We start from the raw sequence: 25,478 nt of genomic DNA, 5'->3' as shown, positions 1-25,478 counted from the left end.
ACAAAACGTAGAGAAACAAAATAGAGGGGGAAATATTTTCCCCCATCTCTCATTTGTAGTCCTCCATGGGATTACTTGGAGCGCTGCTCCATTAATCGGCTAGATAACTACATGAAGCACTTCCTTCAGGCCCATGGACTACGTAAAAATTTCTTTTAAAGCCCTAAAGAACTGTTTGTAGCTCTAGAGCCACAGTTTGGGTATCATTGCTTTAGATTCACTAGGTGTAGTGGGAGGGTGATAATACGGTGGGAACCTCCTCCTTCTCACCACAAGCCAAAAAAGAATGCTAATTCTTCCCTAGGGCAGATCAGAGAGTCCCAAGAATGTGCCTGTTCTAGACATCCGGTTTAAAATGTCCATCTGCAGACTCTCACTGTTGCATCATTTAAAGCTGAATAGAATGCAGAGAGCGCTGTTAATGATGGAGGAAGCTGAGAGTTTCACTTCTTTCCTTGTAGGTATCTCATCATCCACCAGTGTCAGCCTTTCACGTCAGTAATAGGAAGGATGGTTTCTGCATTTCTGGCAGCATTCTAGCCAAGTCCAAGTTTTATGGTAAGATATCAAACCCAAACACCCTTCAGGTTACATGCTAGTGTCTTTTGCTTCCTCTGATGGACTTCTTACTCATGCCAGTGTACAGTGAAGATTAAGAGCAGAGAAAACGCCCAATTAAAGTCTGTCAGCATCATAGCCTAAAATGTCATCAGAGCTCCACTGGATTTTCCAGTTACCTCCTCTAAGCAGGGCAAGATGGGTACTTTCTGGGGAACCTGTCATCTACAAAAACAGATGTTCTATGGTGTCTCTTGGCAAAAATTCAGATCATTCAATTGTGTTGCCCACACAGGGAACGATAGGTAGAAGTCCGAATTCTGCTCTGTCACACGCATGACGAGCCCATTTGCTTCAGCAAGATTGTACATGTAAAGTGAGCACAGAACTTAGCCCACAACACGCTACTTCACAACTTCAAATGATTCTTCAAGACGAGACTGGCAGTGAGATCTCAACTGAGTTTTTCACATCTGCATTTTTCAAATAGAGCTGTAGGACTGTAAGAGTCTGATTTCTCCAGAATTTAAGGTTCTTAGGGATTTGTGGGTGCTCAGTTGTGCACTTGCTTTACATGTGCAATTACCGTGATTGTACTCACAAATCAGGCTTTTTACATATACCCATTAGTGCACACAAAATACCTGACTTGTGTACACATGTAAATACAGAACTGATTCTGATCTCAACTTTCTCAGAGTGGGGCCCTAAAGTTCCACAACAGGATCTACAGATCTGCAGATATTCATATGTAAAAGCACACTGCTACTTTGGGGCCTAAAGATAATGTAATTATTTAAACTAGTTTGTCATTTGACACAACATCCATCAAGTAGTTACACTGGCTGGAATTTGTGACCAGTCACCGCTGTCCTTACAGTGTTTATGGCAGGTTTGTTCAGGATCATACATAATTAGAGGAACTTGTATAATAAAGACTTTGGAAAAAATCCACTGAGCTCTAAATGACATAAGAACATAGGAATTGCCTTACCACATCAGACCAACCGTCTGCCAAGTGCAGTTTCCTCTCTCTGGCAGTAACTAGTACCTGTTGCTTCAAAGAAAGGTGCAAGAATCTCCTGTAGTGGAGTATTTTAAAATAGGTTTCCACTCCCATTAATTAGTGGCTGGTTTATACCCTGAATCAATAGGTTTTTAATTTAATGTAGGATCACAAATTAAATGAAATAAATAAAGTCTCATTTTTAAGAACTGGAAAATGAGTGAATTAGCTTAGATGTTTGTTTTACAAATATTCTTGTATGCTAACCTGTACTGCTATATCTATAGGTAACTCACTTTCTGCATTATTGGATGGGAAAGCCAAGCTTACATTTCTAAACAGGGATGAAGACTACATCATTACGATGCCATATGCCCATTGTAAAGGTAGGATGTGAACTGAGTTCAAATATTACGTTGGAAGAAAGCATGCAGAATAATATTATGGGATCCTAACGACTCTGGGTTCAGTTCTGCAGTAGTTCTGCTCTCTCACGTGTCCTGCATGAAGTCAGTGGATGCTAAATGCATTGATAGTTATAGCAGTCAAGTCCTGTACTGGTGACAGGATTACACAACACTCATTTGTTACAGAGTATGGCAACTCTCACTAAAGTAATTTGAAGTTGCCAGGCATAGCTAAGGGCAGAATTAGTCTGTTGCATGTTTCTATCAACACTGTGCAGAAATTAGTAATGCAGAATATGTCATGTGCACTATTTGTGAGGTGACAATGAACAATTTCTCTTTTTACACTTCCTGGCTTTTAAGTATTTATCATTGAAATTTTGATGTTAAAATACAAAGCTTAAATTAATGCCCTTCTCTGGCTTTTTAAGCAAGACTTGAGGATTTTTTAAATTATTATTTATTAAGTTCTCTACTTATTTCACCCCAAATCCATTTTTGTGTTGTGAAATTGGAATTCCACAGTACAATAGTGGCCCAAACCCACAATGAGGTTATATTGTGTGTAAATAGTATGGATCAGAGAAGAGCCACGAGAAAGATTAAAGGATTAGAAAACATGCTTTACAGTGATAGACTCAAGGAGCTCCATCTATCTAGCTTAACAAAAAGAAGGGGAAGGGGTGACTTGATTGCTTTCTGTAAGCATTTACATGAGGAACAAATATTTAATAATGGGCTCTTCAATCTAGCAGAGAAAGGTATATCATAATCAAATGGCTGGAAGGTGAAGCTAGACAAATTCAGACTGGAAAAAAGCATACATTTTTAACGGCAAGAGTAAGTAACAATTGGAACCATTTATCAAAGGGTTGTGGTGGGATTCTCTATCAGTCACAATTTTACAGTCAGGCTTGGATGTTTTTGTAGATCTGCTCTAGGAATTATTCAGGAGAAATTCTGTGGCCTGTGTTATGGAGGGGTGAGACTAGATGAGCACAAGGATCCCTTCTGGCCTTGAAATCTATGAATTTATAAGAATATCTGCATTTAGAAACCAGCCCATTGCCTCTGCAAACATCACATCCTATTGTTTTGTTTTAGGAATTTTATACGGTACCATGACAATGGAACTTGGAGGGAAAGTTACTATTGAATGTGAGAGAAGCAACCACAGGGCAGAGCTGGAGTTCAAACTAAAGGTAATAGACATAATGCCCTTGATCTGTCTCAGGCCCTCTGGTTCTTTCTTATCAGTGCCAGACATCTGGGAATCACACAAAGAATCTTATAATGGGAAGTTCCTAGTGAGGGAAGAAGTGTATTCTTGTGATTTAAGGCACAGGGCCAGCAGTCAGAACTTGGGTTTTCCATCCAATTCTGTCACTGATTTGCTGTGTGACCTGGGTCAAGTTACTTAGGGTACTTCTACATTGCAGCTGGGACAGTGCTTCCCAGTGCAGGCCGGCAGCATGTCTAACATGCTAACCATAGCAGTGCAGTAGCAGCAGCATGGGTATTCAGGCATTTAGCCTGAGCTGCTGCTCTGTGCTACCACAGTTACACGGCTGGTTTTAGCATGTGAGCTCAAGCAGAGCTAGTGCATGTGTGTCTTCCCATGCTGGGAAGCGCACTCCCTGCTGAAGTGTAGCCATACCTTTAGGGCCAGATTTTTAGACCTTGGATTCTGTTTTTGTGGGTGTAGTTATTTGTGCTTGCAGTTTGTCACCTGTGATGTCAAAGTTTGTGGCTTGCAGGCAACACTGGGGACTTTAGTAGGTATCCTAACACAAGTGGGCATTCAGAAAGGATTAAAGGAGAGGGCGGTGGCCTGTCACTTTTCAGGGATACTGAAATCACTTTTAAAAAAAGCATCAGTTCATTTCCTATTCTGATGAGCAATCTCTGCCTAGCTGCAAACTAAATACAAAGGAGTAGAGTTGTGATGGCAGCAAGTCTCGCAAGGTGGGGTAGATCCCTTAGGGCAGAGCTGGTGTATTGTTACAGATTTCCAGCAAATGTTAAATCCATTGCAAATTCTTCTGCGGGATTCTGCAAGGAAGGATGACGATTTACTGTTTTCAACTTGTATTGGCATAGCTACACAGTTCACTGCAGCTTCCTCAAATACTTTTTCAGCAGTGGGGCTGCCATGGGGTTTCAAACCAGTGGGTTTTGCATCAGTCCCAAGGAAAGACTGAAGTTAATTAAAATCTTTCCATTGACTTCAGTGGGCTTTGCATCAGGCACTCTACGTATAAAATGGAACTCCAAGTACCTGACGTAACTTAATGCTTATGACCCGGAAATGATTCAGTGTGTAAGTAGACCCTGCCTTTACTGGCTTAAAAATTGTCTGCCATGGCCCAAACCTGGTTTGGGGAAGTCACTGTAACTTGCTTGTCAGATATTTACGTATGCTATGCTATGGCTATTTCTTAGAGCCTTAGCCACATTTGCAATAGATTTATGAGTAATTAAAGATGTGATTCGTGCCCTTGTTAATTTGGGTGCTTGCCTGTTCTCTGGCGGATCACATGTGTTCGTTCCTGCCATACTAATTACCAAAGAATCCTTTTTCATGGATGATGGCGTAATGAATGTTTTACAGTATAAAATAATCCTGTGCAGCTCCAACTTGGAAACAATGTTGAAAAGCAGCAGTTAGAACTGATGAAGAACTATCATTGGGTGGTGGAAATTGAGCAGCTGGTCACTCTGTGCCTTCATTTCCTGTGTTAACTAGATGCAATGCGAAAAGGAATTTTCTATTGTTCTAAGGAATCTCTGGAAATACCCTTTTGCATTACCCACGTAAGCCTTGTCTACACTGAGGATTTGTGCCTATTACAGTCATTGGTGGCCAGACACTGGTATAGTTGCTCTGGTTCAAAACCCTGTTATAAACAGGGAAAACCACTATTTGTATTGCCGCTGTTTACATCTGCTTGACACCGGGCTTAAGCTGCACTATTGCAAATTTAATTTTGGAGGAGTTTACTCGGTCTGCACTAGGAATTTGCACTGGCAGGTGAAGCTAGATCAGGCTGTAGACACCAATGGATGAAATTGGGGCAAATTCCCGGCATAGACATTGTTGGATGTTAATATATCTGAAAGTCTGTCCCTCTTCCCTTGTGTCTGCTGCAGTGACTTCAGTATCCGAGGCAGATAAGATGGGGCTCACTGGTAAATGTATAAATGCCGGAATTCTTGTCTTTCCTCCCAGTGACACAAGAAATCTAGCAAGTTTTCAGCTTTGTTCTTACATACTGTTTGTTTTTTGCCTGTCTTCCAGTTTTATCCAGACAGATTGTATTTTTTTTCCCCCTCAACAGCCCTTCTTTGGTGGCAGCACAAGCATTAATCAAATCTCTGGGAAGATTAAATCAGGAGAAGAAGTGTTAGCAAGCCTTGATGGACACTGGGTAACACATCTTAATCTGCACTGCTAACATTGTTTTTTTTTTTTTTTTTTAATAATTGTGTGTGGTCATGGGGAGGAGGGAGGATTACAGTTTGAAAACTTTGAGAGCATTTTGTTGTTTTCTCATTGTTTGAAATGGAGCCTAGTTCCAAACTAACATCTTTCCCTTACCCCACATCATTCATAGTTAACAGTGGAGGATGGATTTCAATGGGACATAAAACAGAGGTCCTGATTACCTCTGGTAACCTAGTCAGACTTTAGTGCAGGTGACTATAGTCTGAGTACCTAGACTTCTAGGAGCCCATTGGAGTCTTTCCAATGACTACAATGATCTTTTGACCAGCTCAGAACAGATATTGATGGCAGCAGAAAAGAGCTGGCAAATTGCCAGCCCTGAACCAATCAGGATAATTGTCTGGCCTCCATTACCACCATCTCTGAATGCCTCACAATCTTTAATACATTTATCCTCACCACAGCACCCTGAGGTAGGGTAGTGCTACTATCCCTATGTCACAGATGGGGAACTGGGGGAGAGAGAGACTGACTTGGCAATGGTCATACCAGAGTCTGTAGAGGAATGGAACCCAGATCACCAGAGACCTAAGCTAGCACCCTAACCACTGGACCATCCTTCCGCTCAAATGCAATGTTAAGCAGTATTTGAAATTTAGTCCGAATGTATTCATTCTTCACCATGGGGCGGGGTGTGTGTTTTCAATTCCATCTCAAATCACCATTATGTGCGCCTCTGCAATTTTGAGTAGTGCTGGATTATAGATTACATTCTCCATGCTGTTTCGTGTGAATGCTGTTGATTACATTACATAATACAGTCATGCTGTCCTAGAATCTAATGCCATCTACTTGCGTGCTGCTTGGCTTCCTGCATTTGTAATTGGGTTTCGTCAACCCTGAAACAATTTGTTCCTCCCTTGCCTTTTGCAAGGAACAATTTGCACAATGTGTTATGTAAACTCCATGGCTTCAAAAGAGCAAATCTGCAAAATGCCCTTTGGTTTTGGGTGCTGTGTGTGTGTGTTGGGGTGGCATGAGGGGAGGGGATGTTGTTATTCAGGAAATAAAAATATCAGCCTATTCTCCGAGCTCTGCCTGCTTTCCTCCAGCATTATGCAAAATCTGACTCTTGTCCATCCACCTCATAATTTAAAGGAGCCACTGCTGATTCCATGCTTTGGAGCACAATCCCCAGGAGACAAGGAGAGGAGCTGGTTCTGGGTGAAGAAGCAAATCCCAAAGCTTCCCTAGGCTCTGGGGTATGATGTACATGTGGAAGCCATCAGCACCTGCCACATGTTAGAAGATATGCACCTGTTTTTTTTAATGGACTTGTAGATACAGATCTTAGAAACCTGCCATTTAGACTGTTAGTGCCTGCCTTCTCCAAGCTCCAGAGCTGGAGAGTATCCTGGGGATCTATTATCCTGACTTGGAACCAACTCCTCTGGTCTTCCCCGACCAGGGGATTGGTTCCCAGACTGAGATCTTGTCTCACCTGAGAAGGGCTATAGAAGGGGTTAGGGTTCTGGAAGGAATCTGAAGGTGAGGAGGAGGCTAGGGAGTTAGCGTGGGGTGAAAGAGGAACTGTAAGTGTCAGACAGTGGCTGGAAGCTTTGCATAAGGTGGGAATGAAACTCAGCCTAGGAGATTGGTTATAGGTGCACCAAGGTCCATTGCGTGGGAAGAAAAGCAGCTGGGAGGCAGGTGGATAGATCGTGATGGATGAAATAACTGTCCATGGTCTAAACGTGGCCTGGACAATATTCACACCATGTTCAGATGGCTGAATGGCATCGACCTTCATACTGTTCAGCAAATCCAGTAATATATAATTCACTCCAGCCTAGTGGATGTCAGGCTGTCCACTATATGCTGTGTAAAGTATCAGTCTGGTTCATTTTGTTTGGGGTGTTGCTTTGTCTGTAGGCAGGCCTACGAAGTCACTTCTTTAGGCAGAGACACTAACCTCACCTAATAAGTCTCTAAGCGGTGGAGCTCTATTAGTAGTTAGCTGCCAAATAAATTGACAGCAAATGTGGATGAAAGGCTGGTGGTGGCATTTGAAGAACAGAGTCCTCCTTTCACATGGTGCATTTCCCGTTTCTATTAAAATTGCACTGTGCGGTTTTGTAGTCCTCTGCTGTACAACTTTCTTGGGGTTTCAGCAGTGATGGTAGGGAGAAAGTGTTGGTAAGGAAGGAGAGGCAGTTGCTTGATGTTGAGCTTTGGCTCCTGTAATTGTGTTCAGATACTAAACTGAGGGGGGCCATGTTTGCACCTATTTTGTGGGGATGAGCATGTGGGTCAGCTGGTGAATGTGGTTCCTTCTCTTTTGCCCTGTGATGAACTCAGCCAGTGTTTTATTTTCAGTAAACTCCCTGCTCCACTTGGATAGTTTTCTGAAAACATTTAGTGAACCTGTCTGGAGACAGGGAGGGAACCGATCTTTGAACTAACTCCCGCTCCCCAGCCTGGCACCAATCTTCTGCCAATGTTCCTCAGGATTATTTGCCTGTATGTTCCTGCAGTCACTAAACCTTGCCTTTCATTTTCCCTCTCAGGATGGGGAAGTGTATATAAATGACCTGAAAAATGAGAACACTGAAATATTCTGGAACCCAACCAGTGAAGTGCGGAGGCAGAGACTGAAACGCCACATTGTGCTATTTGAAGAGCAAACAGACTTTGAATCAGAGAGGTGGGTAGGTTGCTGGAAGCCAGCCTGCTAAGTGCTGGGCTTTCTGCTGGTCTTCATTCAGTTGGAACTAAATAAGAGGGCCCTGAGACTCCAGCAAGATGCTGGAAGGATTGTGTCCTTGCTTAACCTGTGCATATTTCCCTGCTGTATGTTACCTTTTCCTTGTGTATTAGCAGTGATGTATTATTTCTGAGAAGTATTAATGATAGCATGACCAAGTCGTAGATTTCAGAAATGATAGGGGCCACTCTTTTGTCAAGTAAAATAAGATAATTTTTTCAGGACTCCAGAGAACATGAAAAGAAATCTGTTATAACCACTGGAACTGAATACCAAAGGATAGGATAAATCTTCATCTGGAGTTCTTTAAATCAAGTTTGGATATCTTTTTTTTTTTTAAAGAAGTGCTCTGCTTCAACCACAAATTGTTAGACTAGAGACAGGAATCTCTGGCCTCCTGCATAACACAGGCCGTAGAATTTCACGCAGACTGTGTGATCACAATGGCCCCTTCTGGCTTTGAAAATCTAAGAGACATTAGATGCGTAAGCCACAAAATCATCAATTGACCTCCACCAATGGGGCACCATTTTTCATCCAAAACCCAGCATTTAATGTGCTGATCAGGAAACTGCCTACCTGAATTACACAGGCAAATGTACCTCTGCATATATAAATACAGGGGCAGCATGCAAACGAATGCCCCTATGCACTTTGCAGGCACGTCAGGAAATGCCATCTGTACATTGAGGTCTCCATTGCAATGGAATATCTGTGAAATGAAAGTACTGTACCAATAAGGTCCACACGTGCCGCCTATATTTAATGCTATAAATACTGAATAAATAAAGCTGACTTCAAAAGAACATAGACTTTTACAAAAAATAATTGTGAAAGATAATTTGCCTGCACCCCAAAACAAAGAAAATATCGCAGAATTGGAGCAAAAGTTTGTACTTTTTATTTACCAGGGTATCATCAAAGCTGCCTAGCTGGCTGACTCGCTTCAGCATGCCAAAGGCTAATATGTGCAACATGTTGTATTTAGGGGGCAGGAGCAATGGCTGTTATGGTGGTGGCTTCATGAATGAATTACAGTCTAATACTGAATCAGCTATTCATCCCACAGCCCTGAATATCACCTGCCCATGTGAAAGCTTTGCAGTCCGTGACATGTATGCTGTTGTGCAGCAGAGTATGAAAAGCCCCAGACTGTGTAGAATCTGCAGCTCTCTGAGGGGATGGAGAAAACTGGCCTAGTCACAAAATTCACTTTTCCTGCTGCTTCTGAGCCTCAGAATAAAGGCATGAAGGCCCAGATTTTTAAAACTATTTAGGTGCTGCCATGACTGTCAACTCCCAGGAGTCTAAATCTCTTCCTAAAATGAAGTTAGGCAATGCTGAGCAGCACACTGGTGCCTAAATAGCTTTAAAAATCTGGGCCTAACTCTTCACTACATTGATGTGTAGTGCAGTTACACCAGTAATACTCTGGTATAACAGAGTGGAGACCATGGTTCGAAACCTAATTTTTGCAAGACATCAAAAGGCTGAGACTATTGGACACAGGCTCACACCTATTACTGTTCATATTATAGTGGTGCTTAGCTGGGCCGGCTCCAGCTTTTTTGCTGCCCCAAGCAGCGAAGCAAAAAATAATAATAATAATAAAAATAAAGCCGATTTGGCAGCAGCTCAAAGAGGAAGAGAGGGACTGAAGGACCCGCTGTCGAAGACCCGGATGTGCCGCTCCTTTCAATTGGCTGCCCCAAGCACCTGCTTCCTTCGCTGGTGCCTGGAGCCGGCCCTGGTGCCTAGAGGCCCCATTGCCCTGTACAACTGCACTATACAAATGCAGAGTGAGAGAGTCTCTGCACCAAAGGCTCACAGAGATGAAATGATGTGCCCAAGGTTAGACAGCAGGTTAGTGGTCAAACCAGGAGTAGAACCCTGGTCTTCTAGCTCCCAGGTCAGTATCGTACCCACTCCACTGTGTTACTGTTATCTGTAGTGACTGCAATAGGCTCCCTAACAAGAAAAACAAGGTAGAAGGTACAGCTGCTCACCTCTCCACTGATGTGATTCCCTGCTCTTTGTGTGCTTTAAACTCGCTTCTTATTGCTATCTCTTTGTCTGGTTCAGATCTAACTCTGGACGTTGTTCTCTCTGAGATCAGAAGAATGGGCAGTTTTCCCTGTAAAAGGTTCTAAAAAGCTGGAGGCCATTTCCTTTTCTCACTGACTTATTGGAACAAGAGTAATTGTTAGCATTATTTTTATTTTTAGAACAATGCCATCTTCCCATCTCAGCTGCTGGGAGTCCTAGGATACAGGGAGACTCTGATCTGTAACTCAGCAAGAGCAATGCACCTTGTGCTTCTAGTCACTCTAAGAGCACCAAAGAGTCCTGTGGCACCTTATAGACTAACAGACATATTGGAGCATGAGCTTTTGTGGGTGAATACCCACTTCATCGGATGCATGTAGTGGAAATTTCCAGAGGCAGGTATAAATATGCAAGCAAGAATCAGGCTGGAGATAACAAAGTTAGTTCAATCAGGGAGGATGAGGCCCCCTTCTAGCAGTTGAGGTGTGAACATCAAAGAGAAACTGCTGAGCTTCAGTTCATCTGCAAATTTGACACCTTCAGCTCAGGATTAAACAAAGACTCTGAATGGCTTGCCAACTACAAAAGCAGTTTCTCCTCCCTTGGTGTTCACACCTCAGCTGCTAGAAGAGGCCCTCATCCTCCCTGATAGAACTAACCTCGTTATCCCTAGCCTGCTGCTTGCTTGCATATTTATACGGGCCTCTGGAAATTTCCACTACATGCATCCGATGAAGTGGGTATTCACCCACGAAAGCTCATGCTCCAATACATCTGTTAGTCTATAAGGTGCCACAGGACTCTTTTTGCAGCTTTTACAGATCCAGACTAACATGGCTACCCCTCTGATACTAGTTACTCTAAGGAATACTTATATGTTCGTTGGAAAGCTTGCTATGCAAATCTTCTGTACAAATGAGCAGACCACCCCAGCACCTCTTCTTGGCCAGTGTCAAACAGAAATCTAGAATACAGAGGGTGAAACCCAGGGCTGAGTTGCCACTGACAGGCAGAATGGTCCCAGGGATGAAATGCTAGGCTGGGACATTGGAGTCCTGGATTCATTTCCTGGTTCTGCTACTGACCTGCTGGGTGACTTTGGGCAGGTCACTTCCTCGTTCTCTCCTCCAGTTCTTTGTCTAGTCTATGTAGATTACGAGCTCTGTGGGGCAGGTAGTGTCTCTTCCTAAATGTTGTGTACAGCACCTTGCTCACTGAGGACCCAGACAAAGGCCCTGATCCAAAAAACCTTGAGTAGTGTTTGTTTAGGTAATCTGGTGCAAATTCACAATCCCTGAGGTGGACCCTTGTAATTGAGCAGCTTCTAGCAGACAGACAACTGGCATCTTTCAGCTGTGTGCTGCTCTGTCTCCGCTGAATCCTGGGTGTTCTAACCATAGGATTCAGATTCCAAGAGTTCTGCCTTATGTTCCCCCTCCTGTCCACAGAATTCTAAGGATGCCTACGTCTTCCTCATGATTGTCTGAAAGCCCTACTTGCTCTCAATACAGCATATGAACTGCACATCAAGCAGCAAGTAGAAAACCTGACACTGCACATCTGTCTAGTCCAGGTGTTTGCAATGTGCCATCACCTGTGTAACTGAGGACAGTTCCAGAACACAGATGCTGTGTCATTTGAGGATCTCGGGGAGCTTTACAAACATAAGTTAAAGAACACCTTCAGTTTAAAATAGACTAATCTCAGAAAATGAGGCCATGTCTATACTAGAAAGTTTGGTGACAGAACTTTTTGCTAGCTTACAACTGCCTCCGTTGCTAAAATGGTGGCGCACCTGCACGCTTGGCTGCTTTTGCTGGTCTTGCATGTCCTCGTGGCAAGAGCTTGTGTTGACAAAAAAAAAACCCAACAGAACAATGGGTAGCTTCACATATTGCACCTGCCCTGGAAGCATTTAGGCCAGTTTTTGTGCTTGTAGAATCACTCTCCTGCATGTGTGTGTAGTTTTAAAACAAACAACATTTTCACTCCCCTTTTGCTATGTGAAAGACCCACACAGAGAGGAAACAGTAAAAGTCTAATCACTAGATTATTCCCTGCTGTTTTTGGATGGCTAAAATGGCTAAACTATTATCTGTCTGACCAGAGTGTTTTAAGTCTTATTCAGCCCTTTATAAATGTTTGTTTCAAGCTTAGAGTGCAACAGAATTATTTATTAGATTCCAGTGGAAGGAGAGGCACAATTTGACTTGTGTTTCCAAGGTGAAGGGAATAATGTGGGAGGGGAGGGAGATGTCAATAAAACATCAAGGGCCAAATATTGTATGTTAGAAGCCCTCTGCACAAGAAAATGTATGCATGCAATTGGACACCTACATTTGTGCCTTCAGTTTATGGTGTTTGCAAGTGCAAATCAGCGAATTACATATTTAATTGTCTATTTAGACCATCTACATAGACATTGTCATGTGTGAATATCCAATTTGCATATACAGTTGCAGTCCTTTTCATGTGCATTTTTCCCCACAAGAGCTCCTAGAATTTAGTCTTGGTTGCAAGGCTGCTCTGACTCAAATCTCCGTCTCCTAGGCTTAAATGGTTAAAAGGGCCAGTTCAGTGAAAGGTTTTCCTTTTTTACTATGGTCACCTTTTAAACTTACCACTGGCCCCAGACAACTATGCATTACTACCGTACTACGCATTACTGCCATCTTCAGTGTTCAGGTGATCTTACCTGAGGAGAAGATGGCCAGTTCTTAAGGTGGTCATTATACGCTGTTTTCATTTTCATCCTCCTAATAAAAGTCCATTTTAAGCCAAAGCTCAGGCTGACTAAACCTATTATAATTCTCCTAGTGCCTTTCAGTGGACTAGACAAACATTTTTTTAAAGCCCCAGCTGTCTGTGTGGGGTGCTGGTATTGAGGCAGTTGTATTTGATTCCCTGTTTGTTTGTTTCTAGACTCTGGCAGCATGTAACAAGTGCAATAAACAAAGGAGATCAACACAAGGCAACTCAGGAGAAATTTGTATTGGAAGAAGAGCAGAGGAACGCTTCACGGGAGCGGAAGGAGAATGGCACGGAGTGGAAGCCACTGCTCTTCCGACACGATGCTGCTACCAATGAATGGCACTACAAATACGAAGAGTGAGTGACTCGAAGCATGTATAGTGATGCGTGTGGCTATAATGGGTTAAGTGCAGACATTGCTTCTTGGGGTCCAGTCAGAAATAGAAGGTGCTACATGCATACAGCATACACTGGCCTGCTGCCAGGGCCAGCGCTTCCATTTAGGCGACCTATGCGGTCGCCTAGGGTGCTAGGATTTGGGGGGGTGGCATTTTGCCACTCTCAGCGGCAATTTGGCAGCGGGGGGTCCTTCCATGCTCTGGGTCTTCGGCAATTCTGCAGCGGGTCCTTCACTCGCTCCGGGACCCGCCACTGAAGTGCCCTGAAGACTGGGAGCACAGAAGGACCTCCCAGCCGCAGAATTGCCACCGCCCACCGGGAGCGCAGAAGGACCCCCACCTAGGGCACCAAAAACCCTGGCGCTGCTCCTGCCTGCTGCGCTTTTATCTGATGCTTGGGAACCTGGTCCTGCTCTTGACCAGATTGCACCTTCCCAGCACCATAACTGGGCAACCTTCCTCCTGAGTTCTCCCCAGTGAGTACTTGAATGTGCAGTCCTTTAAAATGAAAGTAGATAGATCAGTGGAATATCTCCTGTGTATTGGTACAAATCGAGGACAGACCTGTAGTGACAAGAAGCTGTGTTTACCAGCTGCAGGAGGTTCAGCAGCTTCTGTGATCTCAATTGTCAGTCTCCTGAAGACACATCCATATTGCATAACCCCCACCACAGTTGATTCTCATGAGCACCTTTGTTAGCAGCCTTGGCAAAGAAAAGAAACTAAGGACTCGGAGAACCTGAAGACTTCCCTGTCTTCCTGCTCTAGGTTTGTTACCTCCGTGTCTGGCTCAGGGCTGAGACACACAGATGAGCCAGGATGGAAGCAACTTCTGTTCATAAATGCCTAGTTGCCCCTACCCTGGTTCTGTGGGCACACCAGTTAAGCCCATGGCTAAATATTTGCTCCTGTGTGTTTGGAATTCATGCATTGCTTTTAATAAACCTGCAGCAGTTCTGTGTTTTAATATTTTCTTTTTGCTTCCAAAGTTTAAGGCCCTGGGACCCTTTAAATGACATTGCCCAGTTTGAGAAAGATGGGATACTACAAACCATGGAGAGGCACCTATCCACAAGGATGTCGTCCCACAGAGCCATGTGTATAAACAACCAAGTTATACGACACAAGGTAACCAGCACTCAGCCAGAAAGCCCCTCTCTGGGAAGTATTTTTATTTGGGTCTGTCTTCATGTGCCTGTATTTCTTTGATCAAGTGCTCACTTTGATTTGCCATGTTTTCTTAGACACCACAAAATCCAAGGGCTGCCTCTGACATTAGAGGCTTTTTTCTCTGGCTGTACTTTGCCTCTGATAATTCCCTGGTGCCTTCTCCAGGTGCTAATCTGCTAATATTTTTTGGTAAGAGGCTGGCTGGGTGAGTTCCTGTTTGAAGGATCATTGTAATTGTGCTGGGATTTGTTGTAATACTAATTACATGCTAGGACACCTAGTGCCTGATATAGGTAACACTTACTTAAATCTAAAATAAAATCAGAATCCTTGATTGACACTGTGTGATTTGTATTAGATAATATCTTCCCCACTACCAATTTTAAAACCTTGGATTCTTTTCTTATGTTGAGTGATGAATGGGGTTGAACTGAACTTCACTGTTCAATATTTACAAAGCACTTTTTTAGGCTGGATGTGATCTCTTGGTCTGAGCAGAGGACTGAGGCCCTGGAACTCAAATTCTAATCCTGACTCTATCACTCACTTCCTTCTGGACAAGCCTGGCAATCTGTCTATCCACTTTCCCCATTTGTAAAAGGGAACAATACCTACCTCCCTGCTTTATTCTTGTTAGTTATTTATGGTTTATAAAGTACTTCTGAAATGTAAAGCGCTATATAGAAGTGCTAAATACTAGTTAGACACAGCCTATACCAAAATCCTGAATCTGGATCTCGATACATAGCTCACGCCTTTTTATAATGGCCTGATCTGAACACCTCTGAAATTGAGGAAGTTTAGATTTGGATCGGGATTTCAAACTCCTTGTTCACTGGTGTCTGGCTATATAGCTTTGGTTCTCCTATTCTAGAGAGGTGAGGTAGAATTTTTGAAAGCGTGTGGGAAACGAGAACACAAGTAACTGAGGCTCCTAATGGACTTGTGTTCCTAAAATCTCTTTGGTGCCTTTGAAAATCTCTCTCATGAGATTTGGATCCAGATCTAGGCTATTGGTGTGGGCCCATCCCTGTTATGCACTAGAAACATAATTCAGAGCCAGCAAGAGAACCACAAAATTCAGGAGGCCAAATTAATCCCTGGTAAAAGCCTGTTGAGGTTACACCGGGGGATGAATTTGGCCTGCTGGATTTTGTGGTTACTGAAAAATCTTAGCTTTGGGGAATCTTTTGAGGAGGGGTGGGGGGGCATGTGTCTCTCTGTCTCTCTCAAAATCAGATATTTAGGATCTGATCCTGAAAGGTTCTGAGTGGGTGTTCAGTCCCCCTCATGATCAAACCCTTATTCTCCAGAGAATTTTCCCTGCCAGACTGGACAACACTTAGTCAAATTGTTGTCAGATTTTTGACAGTGTTCCTTCTAATAACTCCCTTCAATTTAGAGATCTGCTAAAGACTGCAGGCGTCGTAAAACCAGTGACCAACCATCCAACCACAGCCAAAACACTGAGAGCACCTGTTCAACACCAGAGTCTGTGCAGGAGCTGTCGGACGATGATGGCAAGTATTTGGCAAACATTGTCCCAGATTTAATACCTTTGCTCAAATTTAGCACCTTATTGCTTTGAGGAGCAAAGGTACTTCCCAGCCTGATTACGGGTGTCAGAATCTGGCCCATTGACTTCCTTTGACATTGTTTTACTGATAGTGTATTAGAAATACCTCTCACTCACCTTTTCTGTCTTCTGTCCTGTCCTTCCTCACTAGTAGTAACACACGTCAGTGACAGGCTCTAGCACTTCTGAGGGCATTCCAAGGGCTGACTTAGCAATATCAATCATTTCTGTGTCATGCAACATTGTAGAAAAATGTGCACTGTGACCACTCAATACCATTAGATTTAGGACGAGAGCAGGCCTCCTTTTCCACTACTCCATTCTCTCTCCACCCCCTGTTAGGTTTGTTGAAGGGGCAAGCAAAGTGCCCTTGAATATGAGAGCAGGGAAGGAGGGTTGCAAACCGCTATATAGTTGCACTCACCCTACAAAGGAGGAAGCTGGGGATATTTGTTGGGGAGGAGCTCTGTGTGCTGAGGATACCAGTCTGACTTCATATCAGCTTCATGCCGGGGCTTGGTTTTCATGATGAAAATTCCACTCAGCATTAAGGTCCATGTTAGCAGTGCCCTTTATTTGAAGTACTTCACTGCATACAGCTGCTCACTTGCTGGGGGATTTTGGGGCATGTGTCCGAGATCTCCCCATCACCAGAGATGTGTGGTAAAACTGGTTGTCCCTGCAATGTTTTGTCGCAGGTTTTGAAAGTCCATGTACTCGGTGCGGAAGGGAAATGAGTCACCTGAAGGAAATCCACATGACCGTCTTATCCCTACAGAAAGCCCAGCAGGATATACACAGGTAACGATTTGCATTCATTAGCAGCATGATCTCAATAGAACCAAAATAACCTCTGGTGTTTAACTCCTCTGAGCCGGCCTTTGGAATCTGGTTAATTCAGAGGGGTGCACTTTCAAGGTATAACAATAAGTATCATATTAAAATCCAAAAAAGGCTTAGCAAGCCTTCACATAAAGCACTGAGAGGATCTTCTCTTAATCCCATCTGGGAGCATTACAGATCTTCCAGCTTGTAAAGCTGCTGCATAGATGCAGACATCTGGGGAGCTCACCAAGGTACTGGCTAGAAGTCTGATTGCTAGCTGGCCATAGAAGGCCCTAATCATCAAGGAATCCAACATGCCTACATTTGACTTGCAGCCCGAGGTAGGGATGGAGCTGCACAGCGATCTCGCTGCTCTGCTTTCACTGTTTCTCCTCTGACAGCCTCAGTCATTGCAGGAGAAACAGAGGCCCGAGAGCCTATAATTGGATCTCGGCAGATTCAGTTCATGCTTTTTAATAAGGTCTCTGTTTTTATACCATGTCTGAGAGAGTGGTGATCACACCTGGTTACTGCACTGGCAAACTGAAGTTGCACCTTCTGAAATGGTCATGTTTGCAGCAGGGGTCCATTATGGCTTTTATACTCTGACTTGTCTTTGGGTCAGAGTGCTGCCACTCCATCCCTGCAGGAGTATAAGGAAATGGAGCTCCCAGGGATGCTGGGGGAACATGGCTGCTGTTACATACCATATAGGGGGCTGCATTCATTCCTCTCTGTATCATGGGTTGATCCTGGGTCCAATAAAGTCCATTGTAAAGATCCCATTGACTTCACTGGGACAGGAACAGGCGCCAGTTCAGCAGAGTCTGAGTGCAGAAGTGGGTGGAGTCATAGGTGCTGATTCCATGGGTGCTCTGGGCCTGGAGAACCAATGGAAAAAAATAGTGGCTGCTCAACACCCACCAGTAGCCCCATGGATCAGCATTTCCTCTCTCTCTCCTCCTCCTCCTCCTCCTCCGTGGACCCCGTGCCTCCTGCCAGCTGTGATCAGCTGTTTTAATGGTGTTCAGGAGGTGGGGAGGGGGAGGGGGAGGAGCGGGAGCAGGAAGAGGTGGGGGAATGGGACAGGAAGTGGGGTGGGGGTGAGAGCTTGAGGGAAGGGCTGGTGTGGAGGGGGAGTTGAGCCCTCTCCCCCCTGGAACTAGGGAAGTTGGTGCCTCTGGGTGGGGCCATAGGCTTACTGCCTCATTCCCATGTTTGGGATGGCTGGGCCCATTGACATGCTGGTAGGGAGCCAGTTCCTGAATTCAGGGGAGGCCAGGGAATGGGATCGTGTCTGTCTGTGGGTGAGGGGATGCAAGAATGAGGAGATGTCTTGTGCCCTTCTGCCTTTCCCAGCCTCTTGCCATCTGGCTTTGAAGGCTGATTCTGTCCATCCAAATGGTTCCAAAAAGTACTGCTCAGAGGGAGAAGTGTGAGGGTTAGTGACAATTCAGACACTTTTTGGGAAGCTAATTCTATTTTAGGCTGTTTGATAAGACTAGTAAAGATTTTTCCAATGGCAATACTCCTCCTGATGACTTTGGAAAGCTAATAAGTTTGTTTAGGCTTGAATAAAATGCAGCAGATTGTGTTATTTCAGTAGACAAGGCTAAGAAACCTGTTCTCTCGAATTATTAAATCCTGGCAAGTACACAGAACTTAGTGTCTTACGAGTTGTCAATTCCTGAATTTTGCACTGCACTCTGTTCTTTGCTGCTTTTTTCACTCCTAGTGCTAGGTTTTCAAGTAACCTGGCCCCAATTGAGGGTACTGAGCCTCAGAAGTGCTCAGCACCCAGCAGTTCCCATTGTGAGCGGACCAGATTTCTTGAACAGTCCCGCACTCACCATGCTGAGATCACTTGAAAACCTAGCCATTTATTTTGGTGTCTGAGCTAGACCTGGGCTGTTCCACAATGAGGGCCACATTTTCCAGGTGTTGAGCCCTTGTGAAAATTCTGTTCCTACTGTTTCTGTTGCATGGGAATCAACCCTTTTATAGCAATTGTTCAAATTACAAGTAGCACCGTGAGACCCTAACTGACATCGGGGCTCCATTGTGCTGGGTTCTTGCATGCGCATAAGGAGACAATCTCTGTCCCAAAGGGCTGATGGTTATATAGGAAAAATAGACAAAGGATAGGAGAGAGGAATATTCATATTAGTCCTTTGTTAAAAGAGAAAAGCATGTGGGCCCAATCCTGTACTCATCAAACAGTCTTGTAAATTTAAGCCATGGGGAGTCTTGCCTGTGTAGGATCTCCAGGACTGGGAACGGTAGCTGAGTTTTTTCATGTGTGTTGTGTCGGGCGGGGTAGAATATCTGTAAAATTCTTTCCTACATGCAAATGGATTTATTACTACTTGTTGTTGTTTCAGAAACCTCACTGCTCTGAACAAAAAATCTTTCTACAGGAAGGCCTCTTCCGAAAACCTCCTCCTGGACTCTCGCTGTTGGTTTCTCATTTGCGTCTTTCTTACATGTCAACTGTTCATTAATTATGTCTTCAAATAAAACACTACGTTTGGCAGCAATAAAAGTAACTGGCTGCAGGAGGGGGACACTCACGCAAGGAGCCCATCGAGGCACCAAGCACTTTAAAATCTACACAGCAGAGATGAAAGAGAGAGCCAGGCTAAAAGGGGATCCAGGGAACCAGCAGAGTTTAGTTCCTTCAGATTGTCATTTGCCTTTGTACGTGTACATCTTCAAGGACCTCTTTACCTGTACGGGCCTTAATGCTAAAGCAAAATGAAGCTTTAATTGTGCAATTTGTTTTCTATGTCATTTTCTTGTCATTTTCTGATGCAATCAATAATTACCAAGCAGTATTGGTGCCCCAATAATGGCAAACATCCACATGGTTTTAGAATGGTTCCATTGGCTTGCTTTATAGCTCTAAGGGTTGGGGGAGGTGGGAAGGACTCTCTTATTGCCAATTTTCAAGATGTCTGTTGGGTACATTCAGTTATGGGATGGGAACAACAGACGATGGTCCAAAAATCCAACCACTTGGTTATCGGTCACAGTTTCTCCTAGGATCTTGCTGTTGACGCGTGCGCACACACACAGTTGGACCTGAAAATGTGCATCACACTCCACTGCACAGAGATTGTAAATATGCACGATTGCTGCCTTTAGGAAAAGGGAATCGTTCAGTAAAGCTCCTCATTCTGTTACAGAGCCAATAATGTCCTGAACTAGACACACTGAGTCAAATGTCAGACATGCTTGTTTATAAATCCTGGTCACTTTTTTTTTTGCGCTATATGGCTGTTTTTTATGTTATAACAACACAAGAATTGTATACAAGTCCTCTACAATTTCCCATTGCCCTCTTGGAGAGGAAGCAAATATGTGTGTTTGATCATAGGCACATCTATTATTAAAGGTCAGGAAGGGTAAGGGTTTTGCCACTGCGTTGTTAACTCTGTTAATAGTCTTCCTATTTTACACCATTTTTTAAAAGATTTGCAATATTCTCTGTAGATTGCAGTCAGCACTAAGCCTTTCTTTTCTGGCCTGAAGTAGTTCCAGTTGGTAAGTTCTGCTATGTATACAGCCTTAAAATACTTAGTGGTGGTGCCAGACTGACAAACTTTAAATGTAAATGTTTCCAAATTTTTAACTACATTCCTTGTCATGTTCCCCAGTTAGGGGAAACCTGTTTGTGCTTGATATGTTGAAATAAAATTACACAGAACTTTCAGTGACAATTTCTTTGGATTATCTGTGTTTGGGACTTTTCTCATTTTGTAGCAGTTAACTATGAGTTATGTCGTGCTTTCACAATAGATAATATACAGTAATAGACGTACAGTTGGCTACCATATGAACACAGAAGGAAAAAGCATTCCATGCTAAGTTCTGAGTGACACAATGAGTTGTATTCCTCCCTGAAAGAGGAGCAACAGCTCGTGGATGGTGTTCGTGGAAATGTTGGGCGGATGTTCTCTATCTTGCATGGAATGGGAATAGCAAAATTCTATGACCTGATATTTGTCTGACTCTCTCAGATTAGGCCATGCTTTTCAAATGTAACAGGTAATTTTTGAATGTCTGTCTTGCTCAAAGATCCACCATAGTTGTCACCTTCTTGTAAAATGCCTTCACAGGGTGAAAATACCTGGGTACTAAAGGGCTCTTTCGTCTAGCAGAGAAATAGCAAGAACCAATGGCTGGAAGCTGAAGTCAGATAAACTCAAATTAGAAATTATACACAAATTCTAAGTGATTTAACGTTATGAATAAATTGGGAGTCCACCAATTCCCTTAGTAATTTCTTCATCTCTTTAAATCAGGACTAGAGCCTTTTTGGAGGGTATGCTTTAGGCAGACACAAGTTATTGGGTTCAGTACAGGGGGTAACTGAAATTCTATGTCTTGTGACGTACAGGAAGTCAGACTAGTTGATGAGAATGATCCTTTCTTGCCTTAATATCCATGAGGGGGGCTAGCTTTCGGAGGGCAGGAACTGAGCACTTTCTAAAAATCAAGCATCTCCAAGGCCTTGTCTACACTGCCTCTTTACAGTGCTGCAATTTTCTCGCTCGGGGGTGTGAAAAAACACCCCCGAGGACTGCAGGATTCAGCCCTGTAACTTGCCAGTGTAGACAGGGCACCAGCACTGGTAGCTACTCCCCTCACAGAGGTAGTTTTTTACAGCTGTGGCAGTGCCTTAATGTTTAAAGACATACACTAAATGTTTGTCTTGCCTGAATGATTCCTAAGGTCACTAGTTACTCTTGAAAATCTTGGCCTTAGCTGCTTCACAGACAGGTGTAGTTCCAGCGTCCACTTTCTAAACAATGTTGTTCATTCCAAATCTGCCTCCAAGCTCTTCGTTTTCAGCAGCAGACACTTATCTGGCCTCTCCCATCTGTCAGTGCTGTCTGTGCCTTTTTCTTATGTTTTCATAGTTTTGTGTTTGATCTCCTTTCCAGACCTTGCATTAAATTAGCAAGGAATGTGCTGATAGAAACCTGTTCTCCGTTGCAGGAGTGTTATGTCTTCAGGATATGATTATGACATAAGTTTTGGAAAAGAATGTCTAGAACAGTCTGAACCAAAGAGCAAGGGTGCTTGTTGGGAAGCCATTAGTGGGTGCTGAGTAAGGAAATGCTTGAAGTTGTTATAACGCTTCCACTTTAAGAAACAATATGCACCCTCAAGGAATTCCATTAGAAACTATTATTAAATTTTATTAGTTGTATTAGCAGTAATATAAAGGTTCTTGCAAAGAGATTTGCAGTGCAACCAATGAAGTGTTACCTACGTACACCAATTTCACATCACTGGGGGGTATGGGGGAAGTCTCCCAAATCTATCAACTGTTTCCCACATGGGATCAACATTTTGTTTTTGTTTTTAAACTGAAATAAACAGAAAAAACACCATACATCCTGCTAAAACAGCAACTGGATTAAAATCAACAAGCAATTGCTGTAGATGGAAATCAGAAAAGGAACATTCATATTGGCATGGGAGATGAGCCATTTTTAGTAAATAGCATAGATGGAAAATACTCGTCATGGTCATCCATGAGGATCCAATGCAGCTCCTTGTAGTAAAAGTACAAGCCCCTTCCATACAAACTAGAGGAGAAACACCTTTATCTTTAAATCGCAGGATGTTACTGTTTCTGGGGCTAACCACTGTAGGCAGACATGATCAGAGTAAAGCCATGACGTTATATTACACTACTTATTCCACCTTCAGAGAAGATAATCCCTCAAATTAAATGGCAAAATGGACACAGTTGAAACCATGCCTTGCCTACCACCTTTTCTGTGATTCACAATTGCCTGAGATGCCCAGAAGAATTGCTTAAATTGAAAAGTAATATTAGAGAATTTTAGGGCATGGCTACACTTGAAACTTAGTGCAAGGGTGGTCGCGGCGCCAGCACTGGGAGAGAGCTCTCCCAGCGCTGCACGTACTCCACCTCCTCATGGGGTTTAGCTTGTAGCACTGGGAGCCGCGCTCCCAGCGCTGTGGCACTGTTTACACTGGCGCTTTACAGCACTGGATCTTGCAGCACTCGGGTGTGTGGTTTTTTTCACACCCCTGAGCGAGAAAGTTGCAGCGCTGTAAAGCGCCAGTGTAGCCAAGGCCTTAGTGTACTTTTATCTTCTCATGCAGTTTAGAACTGGGAAGCAGCTCATCCATAATAAAAGTTTTGCAGGCCGACTCCTACCATCAATAACAGCTGTGAAGTCCCTGTGTTTTAAAGTGCAACTGCTTGGAATTTAATAAACAGTTATGATGATAATGTGCAAAAGAATACCGCCTTGTCCTCTAGTGGGATTGGCTCTGCATAAGAGTTTGCAAAATTTGTGGCCTTAGGGCTTGAGCCATTTCTCATTAAATGTAATGGTAGTTGCATTAGGCCTTTAATTTGTAAAGAGGAGATTAAAAGTGTATAAGGAAAAGAAGAAAGGTGGTATAATGGTTATGGCACTAATCTAGGATTTAGGAAACTGGAGTTCAAGTCCCTGCTCTGCCACAAATGTTGAATGATATTAGGTAAGTCACTCTGCCTCTTTCCTCCCTTCCAGCTGTAAACATGGTGAATTGTGAGGTACTCAAATACTCCAGCAATGAGAGCCATATAAGTACCTTAGACAAGTGGTCATATTGAGTCCTGTACTCTAATGACCCTGTTTATGAGTGGGCATAAGCCTCTCCCACAGACATCACAGTTGCGTGAGCCATAGGTAAGAGGACTGTTGTCCCCTCACTAACATTCACTGGGAGTGTTTTGGTGGGCTAACTCCCAGGGCCAAAAGAAAGGGGAAGGGTCAATGGGAAATCAAGACCCAGAGACTGAAAGTCCGCAGGAACAATGGGGAGAGGCCAATGCTCCAGGTCAGCCTGATTGACAGGGCAGGCAAGCGAATCAGGAGGCCAGGGAGGTCCTGTACTCCAGGTGAGCTGGAATTGCCTGGGTCAGACAGAGGGGGGCTAAGGTAAGGAGAAAGGAGGGGCCCAAGCTGAGTTAGGGAGCAGAGCTTGCCAGATCCAGAGAGGCCAGAGAAGCAGAGTCACAGAAGCAGCCCACAGAGCAGACCTGTCTTGGGAGAAGAGCTGTGGCAACCAGAGCCGAAGCAGCCCAGGAAGCTGGAAGCAGAGCAGCAGCAGCAGCCATGCTAAGGCAGAGTGGAGCTGGAGCTGGCGCAGTCCGGAGCCAGGTGTGGTGAGCAGCTGGGGAAAGTGAGGGGGACCCTGAGCAGTGGGCCCAATGCAGGGAGATGCCCCAGCCAAGCGACCCTGCAGGCCAGACTTGGAGGGGGATTGTAACTGTGATGGGGTAGGGGCAACGCTGGAAAGAAGGGTCCTGCCACCGGGGCCGGCACTTCCACGAGGCGACCTTAGGCGGGGCAGCAGGATTTGCGGGGCAGCATTTTGCTGCCCTTGGTGGAAATTCAGGGGCGGGTCCTTCACTCGCTCTGGGACCCGCTGCCCAAGTGCTCTGAAGACACGGAGCAGAAGGACCCTCTGCCACTGAATGCTTAGAGGAGGAGCACTGCTGCCTAGGGTGGCAAAAACCCTGGTGCAGCTTCTGACTGGCACCTAGAGCCTGAGAGCATGTGGCTACTGCCAGAGCAAATATCCAAGCCACAGCATCCCTGCAGCACAGCCAGTGCCTGAAAAGGAGGCCTGGGGCCTACAAGGAACAGACTGAACTGCCCTGACGTTCCAGAAACACTGTTTGTAATGTTCCCTGCCACAGAGCAGGGTGATATGTTTTCCTTTAACCTTTCCCATTTTTCTTTATTCCTTTTTAAATGTTGATTAAATCAAATACAACTTATCTAAACTTGATCACTGGGCCAGGGAAGTGTCCAGTGCAGAGAGAGTACCCCAGAGTTGGGACACCCTAGCCCCTGTCCTAGGTGACCACAGCAGGGTTGAGGGTTGAGACACCCCCCCCCCCCCCGGAATCTGGGGCCCAGCCTTGTTGGGGTTACAAGGACTCTGCCAGACATGAGTGTGGACGAGGAGTCCTCGAGAGCAGGGAGGCCTCTGGGTAAAGGAAGTGGGAGTGAGGACTCAAATCCTTCCACTAGCCCATTTCACTGGGGTAGTGCAGAAGTCAGGAAAGTTTCCCACAATAGTTTGACCATTCCCCCACTTACACATAGCAAGGTAATGTGAGATCAATATACCTTTGCCTCTATGGTTTGGTACTTGCTATCTGACAAAAGTAGCTAGTATTTAGTATCTGGTGCATTTTTTTTTTAAGTGAATATGCTCCCGCCTTAAAGGTCTGGGGTCAAATTCACTGCAGCTATAAGCAGCTGTAAGCCTGGGCTTTAGTTCCACAAAATCTGGATTTGGGGCATTTTTTCCCCATAGCGAAAAGATCTCAGCAACAATGTTGTGACTTAATTTCTAGACACAGCTACACTAGGGAAAAGTAGCTGTGTTCATTTCAACCAGCTGCCCTGAAGTGAAACTAAAATGTGTCCTATCTACACTAGGATTTTACAGATAAACAATCTTCTTTTAACACCTTTTTTTTTTCTT

At 44.1% G+C, this 25,478-nt stretch overlaps 1 protein-coding gene across 3 annotated transcripts in view; it reads left to right on the top strand.

Moving 5' to 3' along the window:
• OSBPL5 (oxysterol binding protein like 5) overlaps positions 1–20,656 on the top strand; it is a 99,071-nt gene extending 78,415 nt beyond the window's left edge. Inside the window, exons 12-21 of one of the 3 annotated variants that reach the window (XM_050953695.1) lie at positions 462–558; positions 1,852–1,950; positions 3,076–3,173; positions 5,310–5,399; positions 7,984–8,120; positions 13,149–13,334; positions 14,365–14,503; positions 15,948–16,063; positions 16,809–16,922; positions 19,328–20,656. In XM_050953695.1, the coding sequence (XP_050809652.1) occupies positions 462–558; positions 1,852–1,950; positions 3,076–3,173; positions 5,310–5,399; positions 7,984–8,120; positions 13,149–13,334; positions 14,365–14,503; positions 15,948–16,063; positions 16,809–16,922; positions 19,328–19,463 (1,212 nt within the window). In that variant the 3' untranslated portion in view covers positions 19,464–20,656. Of the gene's footprint in view, positions 1–461; positions 559–1,851; positions 1,951–3,075; positions 3,174–5,309; positions 5,400–7,983; positions 8,121–13,148; positions 13,335–14,364; positions 14,504–15,947; positions 16,459–16,808; positions 16,923–19,327 lie in introns of those variants that run through there. The other 2 variants (XM_050953692.1, XM_050953694.1) reach the window with 2 other exon arrangements.
• The last annotated feature ends 4,822 nt before the right edge of the window (positions 20,657–25,478 follow it).

Source organism: Gopherus flavomarginatus, chromosome 5 (assembly GCF_025201925.1).
Source record: "Gopherus flavomarginatus isolate rGopFla2 chromosome 5, rGopFla2.mat.asm, whole genome shotgun sequence".
NCBI classification, from domain to species: Eukaryota; Metazoa; Chordata; order Testudines; family Testudinidae; genus Gopherus; species Gopherus flavomarginatus.
This window is presented reverse-complemented; position numbering and strand designations above follow the sequence as displayed.